The sequence below is a fragment of the Convolutriloba macropyga genome, chromosome 12 (genome assembly GCF_964194025.1).
Source record: "Convolutriloba macropyga chromosome 12, txConMacr16.3, whole genome shotgun sequence".
Classification (NCBI taxonomy): domain Eukaryota; kingdom Metazoa; phylum Xenacoelomorpha; order Acoela; family Convolutidae; genus Convolutriloba; species Convolutriloba macropyga.
The window spans coordinates 53,182,244-53,204,825 of NC_134479.1; the positions used below are offsets into that span (position 1 = coordinate 53,182,244).

General features: G+C 33.2%; 1 protein-coding gene across 1 annotated transcript in view; it reads left to right on the forward strand.

Moving 5' to 3' along the window:
- The first annotated feature begins 8,096 nt into the window (after window positions 1-8,096).
- LOC142350290 (uncharacterized) overlaps window positions 8,097-22,582 on the forward strand; it is a 189,067-nt gene continuing 174,581 nt past the window's right edge. Inside the window, exons 1-2 of the mRNA XM_075402085.1 lie at window positions 8,097-8,560; window positions 16,382-16,648. Of these exons, the coding sequence (XP_075258200.1) occupies window positions 8,338-8,560; window positions 16,382-16,648 (490 nt within the window). The 5' untranslated portion in view covers window positions 8,097-8,337. The remainder of the gene's footprint in view (window positions 8,561-16,381; window positions 16,649-22,582) is intronic.

Sequence of the window (22,582 nt, forward strand, 5' to 3'; positions counted from 1 at the left end):
AGGAAGAAAGAATTCAGTCGCCAGCTTAGTCAGCCACCAGCCTACTAATAAATCAAGCTGGAGAAACTCACAATCCGCGAAAATCAGAAAAAAATCTTATCAGGTGTCATCCCAGAAAAAAAACGGAACATGCTTTAAACTTTCTTCAAAACTAAACTTATTAGTTGGAGAGTTGCTAAACTCTATTCAGTGTTTACACTATCCATTGAACAACCCGTACTTTAATTGCATTACACATTTGAAGAAAGCTAATCAACCCAAACACAAGCTGCCCTGCACAGTTTTCCGGCTAACCCTAGTCGAGAGATCTTCAGTGTTTAAACAACAGAAACAATCGGTATCGTCGTTTTCTAAACATAGGAGAGATACGGTATCGTCGTTTTTAAAAGTAAGACAAATTTGATTTCGTCGTTTTCTAAAAATAGGAGACATTTGGTGTTGTCGTTTTTAAACATAGGGCAGATTTGGTTCGGTCGCTTTTTAAATATAGGAGAGATTTGGTATCAATGTTATTTAAACGTAAGGGAGATTTCGTGCTGTTGAGAGAAATACCATGAACAATCATCTCCTGGGTTTGAGCCGCAGACTAGTCCTGGAATCCGGACAAAAAACAGTCGCCACGGTCGGTTTCAAACCTAACTAACAGTCGAAAACTTGGGTAGCAAAGTACAAGAAAGTATGTAAAAACTCAGTGAATGTAAATTAATTAATAGAACTCTCATTAATGATCAACAAGTATGTTACATCTTTGAATTCAAACGAAAAACAACGAAATTTATATTGGTTCATATAGTTTTGTGTACGAGCTAAAGAAAATTTTTTACGTCCTAACCAAAACATAACCAAGATTTCTTACGCTTAATTCCCAAACATGCCGAATTTTCTAAAACAGAACATGCCTAATCTCTTTTGCGTCTATAAAGCGGCTTTAACGAATCTTTCTTACGTTCGAAACCGACAATACAGAACAAATCAAACGTACTGAAGATTTCTTGCGTTTTCTAAACATAGGGGTCATTCGTTAACGGCGTCTTTTTAAAGGTAAAAGAGATTCGATACCGTCGTTTCAGTCCAGCAGACCGAAAAAAAATCTGTTGGCAAATTTGATTTGAAAGAGTGAAAATTTTTGCTTGTAAACTACAAGAAAATATGTCAAAACTCAGTAACGTAAATTAATCATCATTAATTTTGACAATCAAGTTTGTGTGACATGGCGTAAATTTCATAAAGTTTCTTATTACATAAAGAAGTTTTGTACTTAGTAAAGAGCTTTTCAGTTGAATTTACAAAATAAACCTTATCAAACGTCGTCCATGTATCATTTTGTAATGAGCTAATAACCCAACTAAATAGGTCAAGTGATTTCAGAAGTCATTTCAAAAACGCGGGAATATTGGTCCAAATTTCTCTAATGGGACTCGCATAATGATAACTTTTATCTCATACATGCAGTGAGACAATGGGTCAACATTTATTTTAACAAAAATTAAAACAAACATTTTTTGACGATACCCTAATGTATTTGAGGAATGACAAGGAAACGACATAACGACATGACATTTCGCAACACGAACTATTTAGTACCAAGTTATTTGTTGAAATGAAAAACAGCAGAAATACTGACTTGAGAGCAAATTGAAAGAAGCTAGTTTGACAAAAAGGCAATCTGAGAAAAGGCCATACGAACAACCCGCCGGCGTAACAATTTAGACATTAACTTGATATAGTTCTATTAAAACGCAATTAACGCAATTCTTAACGCAATTCTTAGAAAAGATTCGGCATGTAAAGAATTCAGATTCCCCCTAAAACAAAACAGACGTCGAGAAAACAAAAAAGACCCTAAAACACAAAGCAATAAAAGTATATAAGAGTTGTAAATTTAAAAGAAAGTTTATATTCCAAATTTACTACTTTCACGTGATTGTCAATTTCCAAAAAAAATTGTGAACAAACTGAGGAGAAAACTGATCAACAACTGGCGGATATTCATTTTAACATGGAAACCTTGTGAAGCAAGTATATCAAATACCCGAATAAAATGAAAACCGGAAGACTTCGATTTAACATAAATTCAGAAATACATAAATTCAGTTGCCATAAATTCAGATTTAACATAAATTCAGAAATACATAAATTCAGTTGCCATTGGTATTTTCACTTCTGCAAGCCGGAAAAAGAGCAAACAAAAAACCACAAGAAAACTTATTTGAGGAGAGATTTGACATTAAACATTTCTTTTGAGTTTTGTAAGATCTTCGCGTAAGGTTATTCGTAGTTTTTCGTACAGTGCTATCTGTTATCTTCTAGAATTGCTTGAATACTGTGGAAAGTCAAGCAATGTATGCAAAATTGAGATGACTGCCGTAATCAACTTTTAACAAAATTTGCCAAGAAAAACTAATTGTGTTTATGTTTTTTTGAAATCACTTTTATTTTCTATTCAGTTTGATTCGTCAAATTTTAAATTGTTATATGGCAAATTAATTACTTTTTCATTTCTAGCTCTATGCTTTATCTTGAAATTGTGAAAGGTGATCTTTTCTAACTGAAAAATTCCTTATCATCGAAAACTGTTTAAGTCAATATGCCTTTTTTAACAGCGGTCAAAAACTGCACAATAAGAAAAAACCGCTTGCCTATAATTTTTGCTGGACGCGGGCGGCCAACGGTGAACATCTTTGATAATTTTCATTTTAACAGTACGTCGTATCTCAAAATTTAAATTCAATTCATGAAAATTTATTTTAATACTGGCAAAAGACATTTGGTAAATCTTTGTGAGAGTATCATATGGTGCCACCGAAAACGGTGACGAGAGTATTCCGAAAAATAAATTATAATAGATATTTTCATATTGCATTGTTTCTTGTCAATTTCACAATAATTTTTTTCGAGATTATTGTGAATATTCTCAGAAGAAGTGCACTAAAACAATTATTTTATTACCATGGTAGTCCAGGCGTATCATATTTTTTCTCTTTTCAATTTTGCTTTTCTGCTCTAAGCCTTTAAGAATTTTTTAAAATTGTACTTCACTCGTAAAACACCGTGCGATTTTTCAGAGTCATTCCTAAAAATTCCTAAATATGAACACCTATTTCAAATTGTTCTTAGGGGACACTCCGATTGTAACATAAATAAACATTATCAACAAAAAAATCTAAATTTACTATTTTGACTGAATTATCAATTTCGAAAAAAAATCGTGAAAATATTGAATAGAAAACTGATCAACAATTGGCGGATATTCAAGTTAACATGGAAACCTTGTGAAGCAAATTTATCCATTACACGGATAAAATGAAAACCGGAAGACTTGTCAAGTTCACATTAATTTTTTTCCAAAATTATTTTGAAAATTTTTAGAAAAAGTGCGCTAAGAAATTATTTCATCACCATGGTAGTCCAGGCGTATTATATATTTTTCTCTTTTCAAACCAGCTTTTGTGCAGTACGCCTTTTTAAAAAATGGTTTTTCAAAAATTTGTGTTTCACTCGTAACACGCCGTTCGATTGTAAAGTGTCATTCCTAAAAATTCCTAAATATGAACACCTATTTCAAATTGTTCTTATGGGACACTCCGATTGTAACATAAATAAACATTATCATCAAAAAAATTACCCAGAAGAAGTGAGTACATTACGGACATATTTTCAAAATAATTATAATCTGACGGGCTCCAATAAATGTCGTTCTTGCAATCATTTTTGGTTTACGTTGAGTTTAATTTAGTTGGTCGGGCATACAATTGAAGATTTCATTCTATGTCTCATAAGGATTGAATTAAACTCATTGTAAGAGACTCTAAAAATTCCCACAACAATCAGTCTCTAAACTCCCGGATTATTATCAAGGGAAAATTGTATCTCTAACATTAATGATCATATGCATATATGCTGCATGAAAAAGTTACTTCAAATGTTTTAAAATCTTAATAAGATCACGTAATGAAACAAGGATAATCACTAATGTGCATTTTCACATGATTTTCTAACCTGAGTTCATCTACAATTTTGATTCAATTGACAACCAAACTGTGATATAATCAAAAAAGGATGTTTGAGTGTAAAGAAGTCGTTACGCACCCAAACTACTAATTGAAATACATAATGTCATGCCTCAATGCAGCGCTCATGATAGCTGGCATTAAAACGACTACAAGAAAAAGATCAAACAAGAAAAAAGCAAAAACAAAAATTTCAGGGCAAAAACTCATTATATAAATTTAAAAGGAGCTAGTAACAACGTCAAAAAACAATCGGATAAAGCTTTAGCTACACAACTTTACTTTTGAGACTAGGTAACAAGTCGACAAAAAGAATAAATAATGAGCCGAAATTCAAAAATCCATTCAATTTATTTGAACCAAAAAATTTTAAAAGTCTAAAATCATTAGCTTTTACAGAATAAATTTTGATAAATTTAATAAAAAGTTTTTACGAAACCAATAAGACCTGTGTTTGGTTAGACTAAGCCATAATAATGGATTAAAGATGAAGAAAAGCAATTTGCGAAAACAAAAAATTATTGTAGCCATTGAAACCATCAGCTATTATCTGATTAATATGTATTTTTAGTTCAATTTTTATTTATCCAAGTGAAGCCAAAAAGATAGCGAAAATTGAGAAAAGATCACTTGGGACAAATTTGAAAATCATAAGGATGTGCAAACAGAAGAAAGAAAGAAACAAATAATGACCAATGACAAAATTTTAGTGACAACTAAAACTGTCCAATAAACAAAATATCTGATGAGACAGAAATAAAATTAGACACACTTATTTTTGATTTGCATTGAATTTGATTGGACCTCTTAATGTAAAGAATAAAGTAAAAAGTTGACAAAAAGAACTACAAAAGTTGAAAAGTATTTGAAAAATCTTTGAAAACGAATAATACAAAAAAAGTTTCTAATTATGAACCTAGCTATAATCTCACTGCATTGAATAACACGATTCAATCGATTTTCAATAAGAAGTTTTTGTGACCGGTCGGAATTTAATTGCTACATAAAGAATAAAGAATTCACACAAAGTAGCAAACTCACAAAAATGCAAAGAGCAAACTGACAAAGCCATTCAAAAGTGAACATTTCAACAAAAACTTTTCTATTTTCAATTAGCTGCTTGACATCATTGGTAACTGTTAAATTCAATAGATTTCAACGGAAGTCAGTAAAAAAAACTCAGTTATGCCTCGATGGGAGGAGAAGGCTGTTTGTCGTTCAAATGTTATCAATAAGACATGACAATAAGTCTTATGACTATGAAAATAACAACCAATACCGGTAAAAACCAAAATTTCAGTAGAAAATTGCGAGAAGAAAATGTCGAAGCTCTTTAAACCATAAGCTTTTCTCTGAAAACTTTATCTATGATCCATTGAAGGACTTCTTTAAGGCAGTTTTACGAAAAATTTATCCGTAATGCATTGAATGTTTTCTCTATGGCAATTGAACTACAAATATTAGGATAATGTGATAAGATTTCGAAAAAAAACAAAATTGCGAAAAAGTTATTCACAAAAAAACAAAAAAATTATGATAACTCGTGGCGTCTAAGTGATATAACTTTTAGTTAGAAGATAAAACTGTTAAGCCAATTAATTTTGGTTGCATTAGAAAAGAAACGGTTCCTGTTTTTACTGAGACTGTATCACAGTTCACGAAAATAAGTTTAAGCTCAGTTAATGTTCGAAAAGCTTTACGAAAGTTTATTTTTAAATTTTTAACAGACATTATTTTGAAGAGCTTTCAACATAAGTCAATAAAAACGCTAAGTTATGCAATGATGGAAAGACAAGGATGTTTGTGATTCATAAGTCAGCAAAAAGACATCAAAATAAGTCCTATGACTATGAAAACAACAGCAAAAACAAGAAAATCAGTAGAAAAAGGCGAGAAGAAACATTCGAAGCCTTTTAAACGATAAGTTTTTCTCTCAAAACTTTATTTATGAGCCATTGAACGTCTTCTTTAAATTAATAGGAAGTATCAATATTAGGTTCATATGATAAAGTTTCAAATTGAACCTAAATTACGAAAAAAAAATATTTCAAATTTTTTTGAAAAAAATTATGAGAACTTTTGGTTTCAATTTTTTAAAAGTAATCTTCCCCATGAGACGAACTAGTCTTTTTATCTCCGTTTGTCTTTTGGCAACACAAAATTGTTTATTTTCGAAGCATGAATTGTAATTTTGAATTAATCGTTCATAGAAAACTCTTAATTTGGACGAAAATTACGCTAAAACTGATCAAAATCATGCAAACTGTCTGGTGTTAACAGAAAAATTTAATTCTCGATAACTCCTCGAAAAATACGAAATTCAAAAAAATCTTTTTAATTTCTATGCTGGACGAGCTTTTAAATGATACCACTAAAATTTCTCTTTTGATGAACATATCGATCGGCCAAAATTGTTTGAACGAAAAAAAAACCCATTTGAGTATTCCTCCCCAACAAGTGGGGTCGGAACAATGATATTGGAGAAACGACTTCGTTTTTTTTATTTTTGTATAATTATCAGCTTGGATTACGTAACGTTTTGTATAATATAGCTATGCGGCTCTTTAACATTTGCACTTAATATGGAACGGGGACTATCTTTCAAAGTTATAACTGGGTTATAACAAAGTTATTAAAACAGTTCTATGAGATAAAACATACCTCAAGCACCTTAGCTTGTTGTAAACTGAACTTACATAAAACCACTGTTGCTTTTAAACGAATGGCTATTCGGCAAATAATGCTGGTTTGAAAAATTGCAGAAATTTTGAATATTTAGAGAAGTACCAATCGTTTTCGACTAAATATATGTGCTGATTTTTACAGCTAGTATTTTACACAATTTTAGGCTAAATTTTGACTCAATGTTTGCAATTTTCTTTAATATTTTGAGCATATTTGCGTATTTGGATAAACTTTTGGTCATTTTAAAGTAAATAATATTTCTCATTGTAGTTGTTTTTTTCTGTAGTTGTATTTTTTTTCAAATATACCATAAATCATTTTTTTTAAAGTAAACATTATTTCAGTCATAATTCTCAATTTAATTTAATTTCGGTTTTTTAATAATTCGGCTAACTCATAGACATTACCTCTACCCTTTTAATTCAAATAATTTAGCCCAGGTGCGTCTTGCTAGTAACCGACTGTCGTTTAGTTTGCGGTTACAACTGCCTATTTCAAAACCCGCTCATAACTCAAAAACTTATAACTTGCTAGTTATAAGTGCAATAGTTATAACTCACGTGATCAAGTCTACCCAAACATATAAACTAAAATTTCCAATTTCTTAAACTAAATTGAAATTCACCTGTAAATGCGTTTTGAATGTTTACAAGCGCTAAGGTAAAACTTAGCTTTCTGTCAATGAATTTACTAAATTTTATTTCGCTAGAACTCAAGATTTTCAGTGTTGACTAAAACTGAGTCGAGTTTGCGTTTTAAATCCTTTTAGTGTACCTGTGTGTTTAAAGTTAATTCCGCTCTGTGTTATAACTTTCCTAGTTAGTATTTATAACTTTATTCTACACCGCTGTTAAGGTGTATGTGCGTGCTGGTTTATGAATGGTTTATAAGATCCTATCTTAGCTCGTATATCTACCTGAGCGCGTTGAGTTTACAAAGCTTTCGTACTTTATTATTTGATCATTGAAAAGCTCAGAATTGATTAAATAGCTTACTTTATTTGAAACGTCCAAAATTGAGCGAAACTAAAAACCGTTGCAGTTTTTCTTGAGCTATTTATGAAATGAATTTTCACTTGACCCGGGAAAGTTTTGTTGATTAATTTTAAAAAAAACCTCCAAATTTTCACACCAATTTAAATTTAATTCTAAAAGTTCACCCCATTATCTACTTTAAGTCCCGTAGTGCTAATTATTTGCACCAATTTCTTATAAACACAATTTTCACTAGTTAAATTACTGAATTAAACTTTATACTAAAGAACCAATTGAGCTCAATTGCATTCAGTTTCAGTTTTTTTCCCAGAAAACTTTTCATTTTTATTTTAGATTGTCCTTAAATTTTTAATTTGTCACCATTTTTCCAGACTACGAAGATTTAATGTATGAAAAAAATAACACTCCCTATTTAAATGTAATTTCTAATGCAATTTTTTCTTTCAAACAGTCAAAGGACAAACTAAAAAATAAAAATTTTCAGAAGGGTAACAATTAGAAATGGGTTTTAATACCTTAAATTTACCAATCAGAATTAAAACAAAAAAACTGTTTGTTCCGATGATCATTTCAACTGCTGCCCATAATCCCAAAATTCCCTATTAAAATCAAAAACTGAAGTTAGCCCGAAAAACCAAAAAAAAGTCATGGATACACAACCCGCCAATACTTCAACTTTCCACTACAACAAGTATCCCAAAACAAAGGTACCCCCTACTCACACCTCCTCTGCCCCGAGTGCGCCCTCCTCTGCCGTGACGTCACTAACCAACAGTCCATTAGCCCTTCAAGTGAGACGAAATGTGGCCAGCAGGGCTGGTGATGTTGCACAGTATGTCAGTTCATTGTCAGACCAGTTGTCATCGAAAGGTATGAAAAAAGGCAACTTCTGGAATTTTAAAAACTTGTTTAAATTAAACTTGAGTTTTGATGACGATAGGTTTTAAACTTTTTTCTCAAGCTCGGGTGATTAAATTTCAGCAGGTTTGACTGGTTTTTGCGTTGTCGAGTTTTTTAGAAGCATATATATATATATATATATATATATATAAAATAAATTGTTTACGGATTAAGCATGATACAACAGGGCATTTACACAATTTATTTTTTTTCAAATGTCACATGGGCTCCGAAAGGACAACATTGACCCCTATGGATCGTTTTCAGGCGCCTTTGTGAGGAAGATAAACAAAAGAGCTTGTTGGGTTTATGCAGGGAAAAGGACTTAGTATGTGTCTAAAAAAAGATTCAACTAAAACCAAAACACAATTGCAGTTAAACGGCAGTAAACAGCTTACAAATATTGATGGATTCAATCAGCCAAAAATATAGTTGTTTATGTCTAAAGAGCCAATAACATAGTTTTTTAAGGAAACTTGCGGCAAAAGTTTTAGCCTGTTTTTCCTTCATTTTTCTTAGGCTTTTGAAAAAAGTAGGATCTAAACCTAGCAAGCAGTTGCATAGTTTTCTCAACCTTACTGTGATTGAGCAGTTACTTAGTTTAATGTAACTAATTTTTAGTTGTTTTTTTGTTTTTCTGATCTCATCAATTTTACTCAGCTCTTTTTCTTCGATTGCTTCTTCAGTTGTTCGACATTGCATTTTTTTCGTATCACTTTTATCAGCAATTTTAGCAGTTCGTAAATATGAAGTTCTTGTGTGCTGTAAATGTTGTTTCCTTCGCGTATTTTTGTAGTTGACTCAAATTGTTTTAAGAAAAAGACTATTCTCAGCAGTCTGTTTACTTTGTTATCAATAGGCTGTAGAATACATTTTGTCGTTGACCCATAAGCTAGGACTCCGTATTGTATGATTGGCTGTACATATGTCTTATAGACTCTTATCATTTGCGATACTTTTAGGAATTTTCTCAGACGATAAAACATAGCAGTGAAATGGTTCAATTTCTTCTAGATAATATTGCTATATTCAAAAACGTTTAGTTGTTGATCTAAAATGATGCCTAAATACTTGAAACTTGTCACATTTTCTATTTTTTCCGCGTAAAGTGAGAAGCCGTCTTCAATGGCTTTCTTGTGTCTGAAAGACATTGTCTTTGTTTTTATTTAGTATGAGCTTATTTTGCTCTAGCCAGTGTGAAACATTGTTCAAAGCCAATTGATGCTTGCTATCTAGTGCTTTTGGAGTTCCAATGGTTTTTTATAGCGCTATAGTCAGCAAAAAGATAATCTGTACTGTTTTCATTTTTACATGAAATTTCATTCATATAAAGAATGAACAGCAGCGGTCCAAGGATGGAACATTGCGGTACTCCAAACGACACTTCTCTAGATTGTGAAGTTTTTCCATTCACTTTTACCAACTGTGTTCAATTGTGAAGAAATGAAGCTATTATGCTCAAAGTTTTACCCCTCAAACCATAATCTGAACATTTCTCTAGGAGAATGCGATGGTCGGCAGTATCAAATGCTTTTTTCAAGTCCAGAGAAGTAACCTTGATTTCATTTGCTTTACTTTGTTTATTCACTCTGATATCCTCTAACAAGGAAACAATTGCGTTGGTTGTGTTGTGGTTTGATCTAAACCCAAATTGATAAAGTTTTAGTATCTTGAATTTTTCTATATAGTTTTTAATTCTATCGAAAATTAGGAATTCAAATATTTTGCCAATGATAGGTAACAATGAGATTGGTCTGTAATTCTCTGGTCTGCTCTTGTCTCCTTCTTTATCGGATGGTGTTTTGGATACTATTTTGAAAGACTGCGGAAAATTTCCCTCCTCAAAGCATTTATTGAAAAGCATCGTCAGAACCGGCAAAACACTTGCCGATACAGCTTTGAAATAGATGTAGTTCAAATTATAGCAATCTGTGCTGTACTTTTTCTTAGTCTTAGCGATAGCGGCAGTAACTTTTTTTTCGTCAATTGTCCTGAAAAACATAGAATTTATTTGTTTTGTTCTCTGTGTCAGTTTTGGTGATGGAAATTTTTCAGCTAAGTTTGCTCCTATTGTAGCCAAAAAATTATTGAATTTATCAAGATCATCAACAGCGTTCTTTTCTCCTGTTTTTTCATCTCCATTGATGTTGACTGTTCGTTTACAAACTGAAAAAATTTCCTGTTTCTGTTTCCAGCTTCTGAGGTAGATTGCCACTAGCTCAACCTCTGTTTGACTAATAAAAAATTTTGAATTCATCATTGTTTTTTGTTAAAGAACGTATGTTTTGAAAAAGTATTCACTCCTTTGCCGTTTTACCTGACATGTCCTTGTTTTCTAAAACCTCCATAAGTTCTTTTGTCTGCGTTTTTAGCACTATGCCTGACTGGTTTTTATCAGCATCTCATCCTAACAGCGAATGAATGTTAAAAAAAACGAAACAAAAAAATAAATCTAAATAAAAAAGGAACTTTAGCAAATTGCCAGAAAATATATCTGAAACAAAGTTTTAAAAAATCAACAGATATTGGATATTTTTAGGGTGTTCCTAGTTGTTAAATAGCTCCACGGAGATCGCAGAATCTTGAGTAGGCCTCCGCTCCCCTTCTTCCAACCAGTGCAGGTTGTGGAGATCGCAGCTAGGTTGAAACGCACCAGCGGAGATCACTGGTATGTTCGTAGAAACCTAAAAAAAGTTTTTCTGGGAAATATACAGCAAGATTAATCAATTGTTGCCTTGTTCCTACCAGATGAATTTATCTTCCCGTGAGAAATCAATTTATTTTAAACAGAGAAAAAATTGAAAATTCACTGAAGTCAATCAAAACAAAATGTTGAGTTAGTGTAGTAAGTTTGTATAAGTTCCTCTACTCTCTACCGAGGCAGTGGCGTTTGTTTTGTGGCGATAGTTTTTCGGCGCTATTGCGGTCAGTTGCTTGTCTTTTTTTGACGGCATCTAAGTTGTCCAACTCTTCAACTTCTTGTATTTTGACAAACTTAGTTTTTTCGTTTCCATCATGAACCAAAACTGAGACAACACAATTGTTGGTGCTCATAATCATGTCTCGCTTGTGTGCGTCGTTACGTATTTCATGTTCACAATCAGGCAGCGACTCGTATATGTATATATTTAGCTTGTTTATAAAATTTTTTTGTTTCGTAGACTCCTGTGTTTCTTGTACACATCAATTTTGTCCTGGTAGAATACTAATTTACGGAAAACAGTGGAAGTTGTTTTGACATTGTTACCAGGTAAAAGGTGGCAGGCTTTTAACCAATTATAATCTATTTTCAATCCAAGAAAATTTTGAAAAAATTTCAAAGTGTCTGGGGTGACTTCTGCACTATTCCTTGCTTCAAATGGAGGATTTCAAATGAGAACGCAGGCGATCGGTAATGTTTTTTTGATCCCACAGTTTAGCAATTTCTAACATCTTTCCTCTTATTTTTTTCCTCAACAATTTGGATTGCTTTTCGTACGCTTCTTTATCACTTTGAGATTTTGTTGTTTAGTAACGCTTCAAGAGTTGGCTTTTTTAGCTGAGTATTTTTTTTATCTCAGCTAAACCGATCTCTGCATACCGGTTAGTATCTTTTGTTAATAATTGACCGCTCACTTATTCAAATTTTTTCTGGAGAAAACAGTTGAGCTCAACAAGGAGATGATCATCGTCTAGTTTATTCCAATTTCTTCTCAGTATTTGAACTTTTTCAGAACTTTTCTCTCTTTTCCCATCGTGTAATGGTCGCTAATTTTGGTTTTCTCAACAACACTTTTTGATTTAAAATTTATAAAAAAAACATCAATACACGTTTTGGTCCTAATTGTTTCGCGCGTTGCAGTTTGAGGGTCTACAAGAGCCAAAGCATTCATTTCCTTCTGGTTAATTATTAGGATCAATTTTGCCGATTTCTTCAAAAAATTAAAATTTAGGTCCCCACACACGAGATGTAGAGTACTGGTTGTTATACCTATTTGATCAATATAGGAAGAAAATTTTTCAAAGGTTTCTGCTTTTTTTTGCATTGGGTTTTATGTATACACAAGTCACTAAATGAGTTTTATCGCAAAATTTAATCTCCAAACTGATAACCTGGAGACTGTTTGTATCAACTGATGCAATTCTGTTCTTTGTTGCTTTTTTGTGTACCAAAATACCAACACAACCTTCTGTTTTTTTTCTGTTGCATGTTTCTATCTTGAAGTACTTCTGTAGAGAAAAACAATCGCTTTCGAAGCTACTTTTTAACCAAGTTTCATTGAGGTAGATTGCCACTAGCTCAACCTCTGTTTGACTAATGAAAATTTTGAATTCATCAAAGTTTTTTGTTAAAGAACGTATGTTTTGAAGAAGTATCCACTCCTTTGCCGTTTTACCTGAGGTGTCCTTGTTTTCTAAAGCCTCGTTAAGTTTTTTTGTCTGCGTTTTTAGCTTTATGCCTGACTGGTTTTTATCAGCATCTCATCCTAACATCGAATGAATGTTAAAAAAAACAAAAAAAAAATAAAACCAATTAAAAAAGGAACTTTAGGAAATTGCCAGAACATATATCTGAAACAAAGTGTTTTAAAAAAAACAACACATATTGGATGTTGGTGCTCATAATCATGTCTCGCTTGTGTGCGTAGTTACGTATTTCCTGTTCACATTCAGGCATCGACTCCTACATGTTTATGTTTAGCTTCTTCGTAAAATTTTTTTGTTTTGTAGACTCCTGAGTTTCTTGTACACATCAATTTTGTCCTGGTAGAATATGAAATTACAGATAACAGTGGAAGTTGTTTTGACATTGTTACCGGGTAATAGATAGCAAGCTTTTATCCGATTATAATCTATTTTCAATCCAAGAAAATTTTGAAAAAATTTCAAAGTGTCTTGGGTGACGTCTGCACTATTCCTTGCTTCAAATGGGGGATTTGAAATAAGCACACAATCTTTCCTGGAATACCGTTCCTGAGAACGCAGGCGATCGTTAATGTTTTTTTGATTTTCCCGCAGTTTAGCAGATTCTTGTTCTTGTTGTTCGGTTTTTGAGCGCAAAAAACGAACCTCCTTGGTTAATTCGCTCACCTTTTGGAAATTGCTACTCACGAGACCCTCATCGCAGTTTGATTATGTTGCTTCCATCTGCACCACAGCCACAAATAAGTAGGAAGAGAGAAAAAATAATAATTAAACGCAGTAAAATGCAATGATGATGTAATCTTGTTAAGGATTTTATTCAAATCGATGTTCATTTGTAGGCTTCTGCTAAAACACGCGTGTTTTTATAACATATATGTGAAGGTCAGAACCAACTGAATTGCACTAGCGTTGTGTATTTTTTTATATATAAGAGAAAATTTCAGTTGTAATTTCGTTATTGTCTCAGTTTATATTAATTTGATAGAAATTTGAAATCGATGATGAATTTGAATTTGAAGTGTTATGAAGAGTTAAATTCTAATAACGTATATAATATTGTATTATTTAATTACATGGAGTAACGCAATAACGCCTTCTATGTTATGAAGCATAAGAAATGTAATCTAGGCTAAGAAACACTTAAAAAATGTTTATTTATGCTCCATGTATAAACATTTTTATTGCTTCATAACATTGAAAGGGTTATTGCGTTACTCCATGATGCAATTACACCTTTCGCCCGCTAAATCTTGTTAATTAATTATTGTTTTTTGTCGTCGAAAAACTTAAAGCTCTTTCGATGTAATTGTTAGTTTGGAAAAAATCGTACAAAAAACTTTTCTTAATTGCAGCACAGCTGTGAGCTAGTGTTTGATTTTTTGTATTAAGTGAAAGGTACAAACAACGATCATCTGTAATTTAAGAGAAATTTATTCCAAGTTAAAATTGAAAAGCCGCGAATGCGGCAAAAAACTCTGTAGACAGAAGAGTGTGTAAATAGTGCTTAAAACATTAATAGTAAAATTTCAATCCCAAGATTAACCAGTGTCACATCTAAACGCGGGACGTTAAACGTTTTTGTAGACAATAAAATTTGGCCAAAATTTAGAGAAATTAAATTTCTATGAAAATTTGGAGAACTGTCTGATCTCTGAGTGCAATTCTATTTTAGATGCTGATAAAATGTGAAATGTCGAAACTGTGGCTGTCTTGTGATAAAGATATATTCCTAAATCGAAGTGAAAAATTTAAAATATTGCATCCATTATATTGTTCTTGGGGTGGTGACAGTTTATTAGTTCAGCGCTGTAATGATTATTTGAATCAGAAAAACCAAAAATTCTGATCTAGTCTAGTACTAAAAAGTCCTCATGTCTAGAGTGAACATGTTGTCAAAATGCCTCAAAGTTCTGCCTTTCAACATTGTTACATTGTTTTTTTTGGTGTCTTTATTATCATTGCTTTTTTGTTAGCAGTACAAGAAAATTTTTCTATTTATCTTCCAGATATTTAATTAATCTAACTGTGAGCGCAATTATTAAATTTTTATATTTTAAGTTTGAAAAAATATAAGGTTTTGATAATAAAAATTGTGAAACCTTGCAATAAAATATTCGACCATTTGTGCATATTTCATGACCTTCAGCTGTCATTTTTGCTAATCGTGCTTCTAATTTACTTACTTTGAAAAGTCAATTATTAGTTGGTGGAAAAACGTTTAATTTCAGAAAAAGAATCTTTAAATTGGGACTCTTTTTCTCTCTAAAGAGTTTGTTTGCCGCATTTTGAACTTGGAATAATACTTACCTAACTTACTGATGCTCTTCGTGTGTAGCATTCAGTTAATACGAAAAAATCAAATAATAGCTCCCAGCTCTGCTGCAATTTAGAAAAACATTTGGTAAACTTTGTCATATAAATTGCATATCAGTGTCGTAATATACATAAAGAGTTCCCTTACCGAACTCCAAGTGTAAATGAGTAGTGGGCAATTGTAAATGCAAGTCTCCCATGTGATATAATTTTCTCGCTTTCTCGCTTAAAATTTGCTTCTTTCAAGCGTATTTCAACGGCGCAAAAGACTACTTTCAACAGTCATGGTGGCACACTAAGGAGAAGAACCATCTGATCAGCTGGAGGTCGGTTCGATCACCGTAAGGATTTTTTTTTCGCAGTTGGCTTAGACTTGCCAAGTCTTGGCCAAGTCTAACAAGTCTTAAATGTGTTTTGAGCATAGCTTTGAATAATTACTGATACATAGTCTTGGAATTAGACTTGCCGAGTACTGTTATTGACATGGCGTTAAGTACGGGTAGATTTAAATTATCTTAGCCCTTTTTTCATCCCTCTTTAATTTTTCCACCAACTCCAGTTACAATTTTCAACAACAGTGACAGTTAGAATTGTTGCGTTTTCCCGCTTTTGTATAAGCTATTAAAGTGCTTTCCCTTCAGCCAAAATTAAAGTTTTTTTTCAACCAAAATTAATGGCTGTAAAAATAACAGCATTATCTGAAAGCAAACTTTTCAAGTTTTTCAATGGAATTTATTGCGAGATAACAAGTTATTTTGCTATTTATTTATTATTGCTGCATTTTAGAGTACTTAAAAGCATACAAATGAGAGACAAACGAGACAAAAAAAGTTTTATGATTAGAAATGTCTGGGATCTTTTCCGTTCCCCCCCCCCCAGCTTAGTGGTGCATATTATTTGCACCCCCAGACTCAGGTGCTATATTTTTACATAATAGTTTACTACGTAATGGTACGTGCTCTGTAACTGGGGGAGCATAACGTACTGGGTGAGGGGGGGGGGGCACAAACGGAAGAGATCCAAATTCTGATATGATATTAATTCGAAAGACCAAGTTTAGTCGTGAGTTTACAGGTAGCAATAACCCCACTCCCCCCAACGGCATGAACGAAGTACCCCCGTGTGAACGAATATACGACGGCGTTTGTGATGAAGACATCATGGTAACGCCCCTCCTAGAAGCTGAACAAATGATTGGAGAACAACTCATAAACAACAACAACAACAACAACAATTTTGATTCACATGATTACACTCACCCTGGAGAAGTGGAATTCGGGGTTCAAAACGGACAACACGGGTTCGACGCTGATCAGGACTCGGATGGCATTTATGATAACAGTTAGTTAACTAACTAATTTTGGTTATAAATGATACTGGTTATAAACTTGGCTTTAAATGGTAACTATATAACAAGTATAGCAGAAATCGGTGACAGTTAACCGTAGTTGAAACAAACCGCGTCCATTCAGAAAACGTTTTGCGCTACAAAATTTTTTCTGTAATTTTCGAATCTAGAAGCACTTTTCTTCTAAACAGTTTTTGTTATTCTAAGCAATGTTTGTAAATAACCAAGTTCGTTAACAATATGAGAAATAACCTGTTCCGAGTTGATTGAGTCGAGAATTTTTCATATTTATATAAATTGTCATCATATTGAATAAAAATAGAAGTTTTGAATCGCCATTTGATCAGATACGGTTTTGCCGAAAACGATGAATATGCCAGAAAATTTTTCTTTATCAATTGAAACAGCGTTTCATCAACTAGAGATTTTGGTCGATAATGTAACTGATTTTTGACATTCTTTCAAACCATTCGATCCTGGATATTGGTTCAAAAGTTTTGATCCATCACTTTTTTTAAATGATTGTATATTTCTTATACTCTGACATATTTTACTCTGTATCAGCCAAGATAAAAAGTTGCTTATTTGATCCTCCTAGTATCGGGCTCCTAGTAATGCATATTATCCGTCAAGTTTTTTTTGTATTTTTCCTTGAGCTGTCTGCATGTTCCTAAAGACACATTGTTTTTAGCAAATTTTTGTTATATAAAAAAGTTTTCATTGGAAATGTGTTTTCTTAACTGTTAGCAATGCTTTCAGGCTGAATGGGTTTGAAGAAAAGAATATTGATTGTTATCTCTTTTACTAAAATTTAAAAAGAAAATTTTTAGGATGAAGAAAATCCCTATATGTTTGGTATAGTTTGTCTGCCTTTAATTAGTTTTGCACATCCACAACATCACGAAACTTTTTGTCGCTTTTTTAAATTGATCCAATCCAAAACTTTTAATAATGTTTTTTGCATTAGACTGAATATAAATTATTTTTGGGCTCCTGTTTAACCTTATTTGCCGGCAAGAAACAAACACAATACTCGGCAATATACGACATTCTTCGTTTCAATCGAAAAACTTTTTCGTTAAGATGTGACTTGACAAAAAATAATGGGTTGTTGCCACGCAATGCAAAAATTGATTATTAAACAATTAAGGCAGTTTTATTGTTTATTATTTTAAGGTCGGCTCTATGCGGAAATATTTCAAAGAAAGGGCCGCGCCCCCAAAGAATGTAAAAAAAATTTTTTGAAAGGATCCATGGTGAGGTCAATATTAGCCCTGACATTGCTGCGCGTCTGAGAAAACACTTAAATGTTCATATGGTTGCAAAATAGATCAATTTTTACTGAAATTTTTCAGTCTATCAAAAAAATGCATTTTGTATAATTATTGAGTTTAGATTTGCGAACAACTGGCAGTATTTTAACTTCAGAAGACTTTAAAGCTATCGGCAGCACAACTAGCTCTCCTTCCGAGCTTATAATGAAAATGGCCGCTGTTTTTAGGTGTCTTCTTCTTGTAAATTCAAAGAAGGCGGGCTAAAAAAGTCTATGTTGTCCCATTTTTTACGTAAAAAGTCGTAATTTTGAAAAAGTTAGCATTAATTCGAGCCAGAGAACTCAGATCGAACAATTCAAAAACCCTCCTCTATCTTTAAAGATAAAACCAATAACACTACCGTTAACTATTTTGGCATATATTAGCAAAATTGAAAAACATTAGGGACAAAAATCGATAACACCTTGCAAGAAACCTAATCAAAAAATCATTTTTATTCCATATTCTACGCTGGACGGGTTTTCTAATGATACCACTCACAATTCTTTACGATGATTATATCGATCGGCAAAATTGACTGAACAAAAAAACATTAGAAACATTTGAGTATAAAGTGAGTAGGAACAGATATGTTGCAAGGCGCACAAGTACTTGATATCATCCAATGAAAAACGACAAATCTGAATTTAAAAAAGATGGTTTTCTAAATTTAGTGGCAATATGAAGCGGAAAACAAACATAGATAGAGATTATAATTGTACCTCTATGTCGAATGCAAACATGTTAGACGAGTAATAATTCCCATCCAAAAACCTTCTCTGGTCTTAATTCAAACCCAAATAGTGAAATTGCATATTTAATAAGAGTCAGTAAGTTTAGTCTACTTCGCGCGCTGATATAAGTAACTCTCTTTGATGTACCCCTAAGGTTGTAAAATGAACCCGCCCAAATTCACCTAAAGTTGCATTTTAGAAACCCATGCGTTAAATTATATAAAATTTCTTAAAACTGCAATTTGCTCAAAATACTTCAAATTGTAGATAGTATCTCTCATCTTAGGCGTCAATGGTTATTAAAATTTTATACTCTAATAGCTTTTTTAATCGTTTTTCTTTTTAATACATATTCCTCAACTGTTTTTAAATGTACAGAATCGACTTTATATATAAAAGAATTTCGCTAACTTGGTAATTCTCGTTAAAAATGCGTCGAAACAACAGAATTCGATTTTGCCTTCAGCACAACCAAAAATTTCATAGCATAAGTTATGTTTGCTCATTTTAGTATAAATTATCTCAATGTTTTTTTTGTCAATCAGAGTTATAAATGGCATCGTTAAATTTTCACGAGGAAAAGAAAGTTGAAAAATCAATTCAGTTATTGCAGACCGGAAGTGTGCACGTTCGATTCCAATTTTTAAGGTATACTGTTATTTTGCAAAAACAACATTCCGCAAACGCGCTGTTTCTTTTGATTTCAAAACTGAACAAGACGGCTCGGGCGAGTCCTTGCATAGCAAAAAATGTTGCAACAAACCTCTCAATGTTGCAGGACTATTAATTCTTTCGGAGAAATCGTTGGGAGTATCTAAAAACAACTTATATGCTTTGATGAAAATTACTTGTACAGTTAGAACCATTAACATGCCGTTTTTTTCGGCAGACAAGAACAAAAGCTCCTTAGTAGAATATGACGACACAGATAAAGAAAAACCATACAAACACACAATCACCACACATTTTATGACTTTTTTCAATTTTTTTGGCAATTGCTCAAAACTCAAGGTCCGTCACCGTTAAATTCAGTCTTTGTTGTATTTTTTCGAAAAAACAGCTAGGTGTGGTCATTTTAAGCCAATCGTGTGATTAAACGTAAACCACAATAAATTTTGAAATGCACCTTTCTGATGTTTTTCGAAAAATGCTCTCAATTTTGATTTTTCTTGAGCATAATGAGACAGTTAATTTCTTAAAAATCTTGCAGACGTGTTATCCATGAGGTTTAAAAATACACCGTTCGCGCATTGGACAAACAGGAAGCCACAATTTGTCGCAAATACTACGTTTTTGTTTTAATTTTTTGTGATTTCTAAACATTTTTGGACTATGCCTCAAACTGTGTCCAACATTTAAGGGAACTAACTCTAGCTCTCACAAAATCCCCACAGAAGCTTTTTTTCTCTCTTTTACACACACATACCCACATACTTAAAACACATTACTTAAATGCACGTGCATACATACAACCCCCTCCCTTCACACACACACACACACACACACACACTCACACACCCACACACACACACACACACACACAAACACACACACTCTCGCACACACAATCCAACACACACACAGACAAACAAGCAAATACAAGCCCGACAGCAAAAAAGACCCGCAGATGTGTCATCATCAACAATTAAAAACACACACTTTCGGCATTGGCCTTATTAGGAGACGCTATTTGTAGCAAAAAATATGTAATTTATCTAATTTTGAACTCTGCTTCCATATGCATCCAAATTTCAAAGGAACTAACTCTCTCTCACATTATTTTTTTCTCCCTCACTTACACACAAACACACGAATATACACACACACAAACACACAAATTTATGCTAACGAAATTATACCCGAAAACTAATGGAACACTGCTTGCTGTAATTCTTTCCGTAATTGTAAAAGACGTGAAACTTTGAAATGACCTTTTGAAAGGCTTCGAAAAGTGTGGTAAGTTTTGATGTCTCTTGAGCGCACGGAGACAAATAAATTTTTTAATCTCGAAGATCTGTTTTGAGCAAGATTTAAACAAACAGACTCAGTTTTGAACAAATTTAATGTCAAAATATGTATCAAACATTTTATGATTTCTCTGATTTTTCACGGTTTCTGAATTATTTGGGCTCTGCTTGTTGGGGCTGCTCAAGAATCTCAGCGGAACCGATATATCACAGCCTGGTTCTCGAGTTTTACGCCGGCCTGGTTCTTCATAGGGTTCGATTGACTAACGATTTCGCAGAAATAATTAGTCGTTCGGACGTATTTAAAGGACTGTAACTTTAATTTTGTTGATTGAAGTTAAGAATATCCTAACTGATAATCTATGTTCAATCTCGTAAGCTGAAGTTTGTAAGGCTTCAGCCAGTAGCTAGTATTGTTGCAAACTCCTCGTCAAGTAAGCCCAACTAACTTAGAACTCGCAAGATCTTAAGATCTAGCAAAACTTAGCAAAAAAGACTAAAAATGTTAAGAATCAAATTTTAGTCAATCTGAGAGCCAACTGCTCTTAGTAACAGTTTCTAATGGTTCTAAATACAATACGTTTTCACTAATCAAACAATTGGTTTAAAGTAAATAATCAAATATTTATCAATTATAACATCATTGCTACTTGTCTCTGATTGGTTAATCAAGAAAATGATTTAGGTCATTGTTTACATAGTAAATATCAAATTACTTGCTAAATTTACTTTTGTTGACATAAGCACGGATGGTAATTACGTGGCTCTAAATGCCTCGAATGTACGGTGTTTCACCTTTAATGATCATCTAAAATATCACAAGATAAACAACTAGAGGAATTTAACAATAAATAACAAAATATTGAAAAATGCCGATTTTGCACCATATAAGTGCTAATTGCCACACTTGTGGGTATGATGCAATAATGTTCGTTGGGTCCATGAGTAGCTTAGAGGTAACCCTAAACGTCTGCCATAACCTCGGGTTGCTCGGGTTTTGCCTTCCCAAAATCGGGGGGTTGTACAGATTTTCGGTCCCAACTTGTAAAATTTTTCAGTTTTGACCATTTTTGAGTTTTGACAAATTTCAAGTTTTTTTCAGTTTCAAAAAATGATTTTTGCTATCTGATGGCTTTTGTAGCTGATCTGAGGTGGCGCCAACATCGCCGGCCTTGTTTTCGATCTCGGAAACACCATCTTAGAATACTGGCGCTAACTTAACGACTGGCCGGTTTAGCTGTCTATGTGCCATTTTGACTCTCGCTGATCTAACAACTCCGTCTTTGCCAGTGGAGTTCTCAATGATTCGTCCAAGTTTGTATTCACAGCGTTTCACAGAGTCATCTACTAGCCATACTAATTCGCCTTCTTTCAGGTTTCGCACATGTTCTTTTGACCACTTCGATCTCTGGTTCCATTGTGGAAGATATTCACGAGTCCATCTTTTCCAGATCATGTCGGCATATGCTTGAGCCAATTTGAATGAATTTCTCAGGTCATTCTAGCTTTCACTGGATGGCATGAATGGTGCACTCGCGTCCTAGCTAGAAATGATTAGGTGTGAGTGCTGTCAAATCTTCAGGGTCGTCACTTACTGCTGTCAGGGGTCTTGCGTTGAGAGTCTGCTCTACAAGACACATTGTTGTGCTGAGTACCTCGTCGGTGAGGCTTCGGTTGTCCAAGATTGCAATCATGACTTTCTTGCAACTTTGAACCAGTCTTTCCCAGACTCCACCAAAGTGAGGAGCTCCAAGAGGATTGAATTTCCAAACAATCTTTTTCTGTGCTAAGTCACTCTCAAACAATACTTTGCTTTGCCCCACTCGTTCATGAATGTATTAAGCTCATTGGCTGCTCCAACAAAATTTGTTCCGTTGTCACTAATGATAGTACTTGGGTAGCCACGTCTTGCA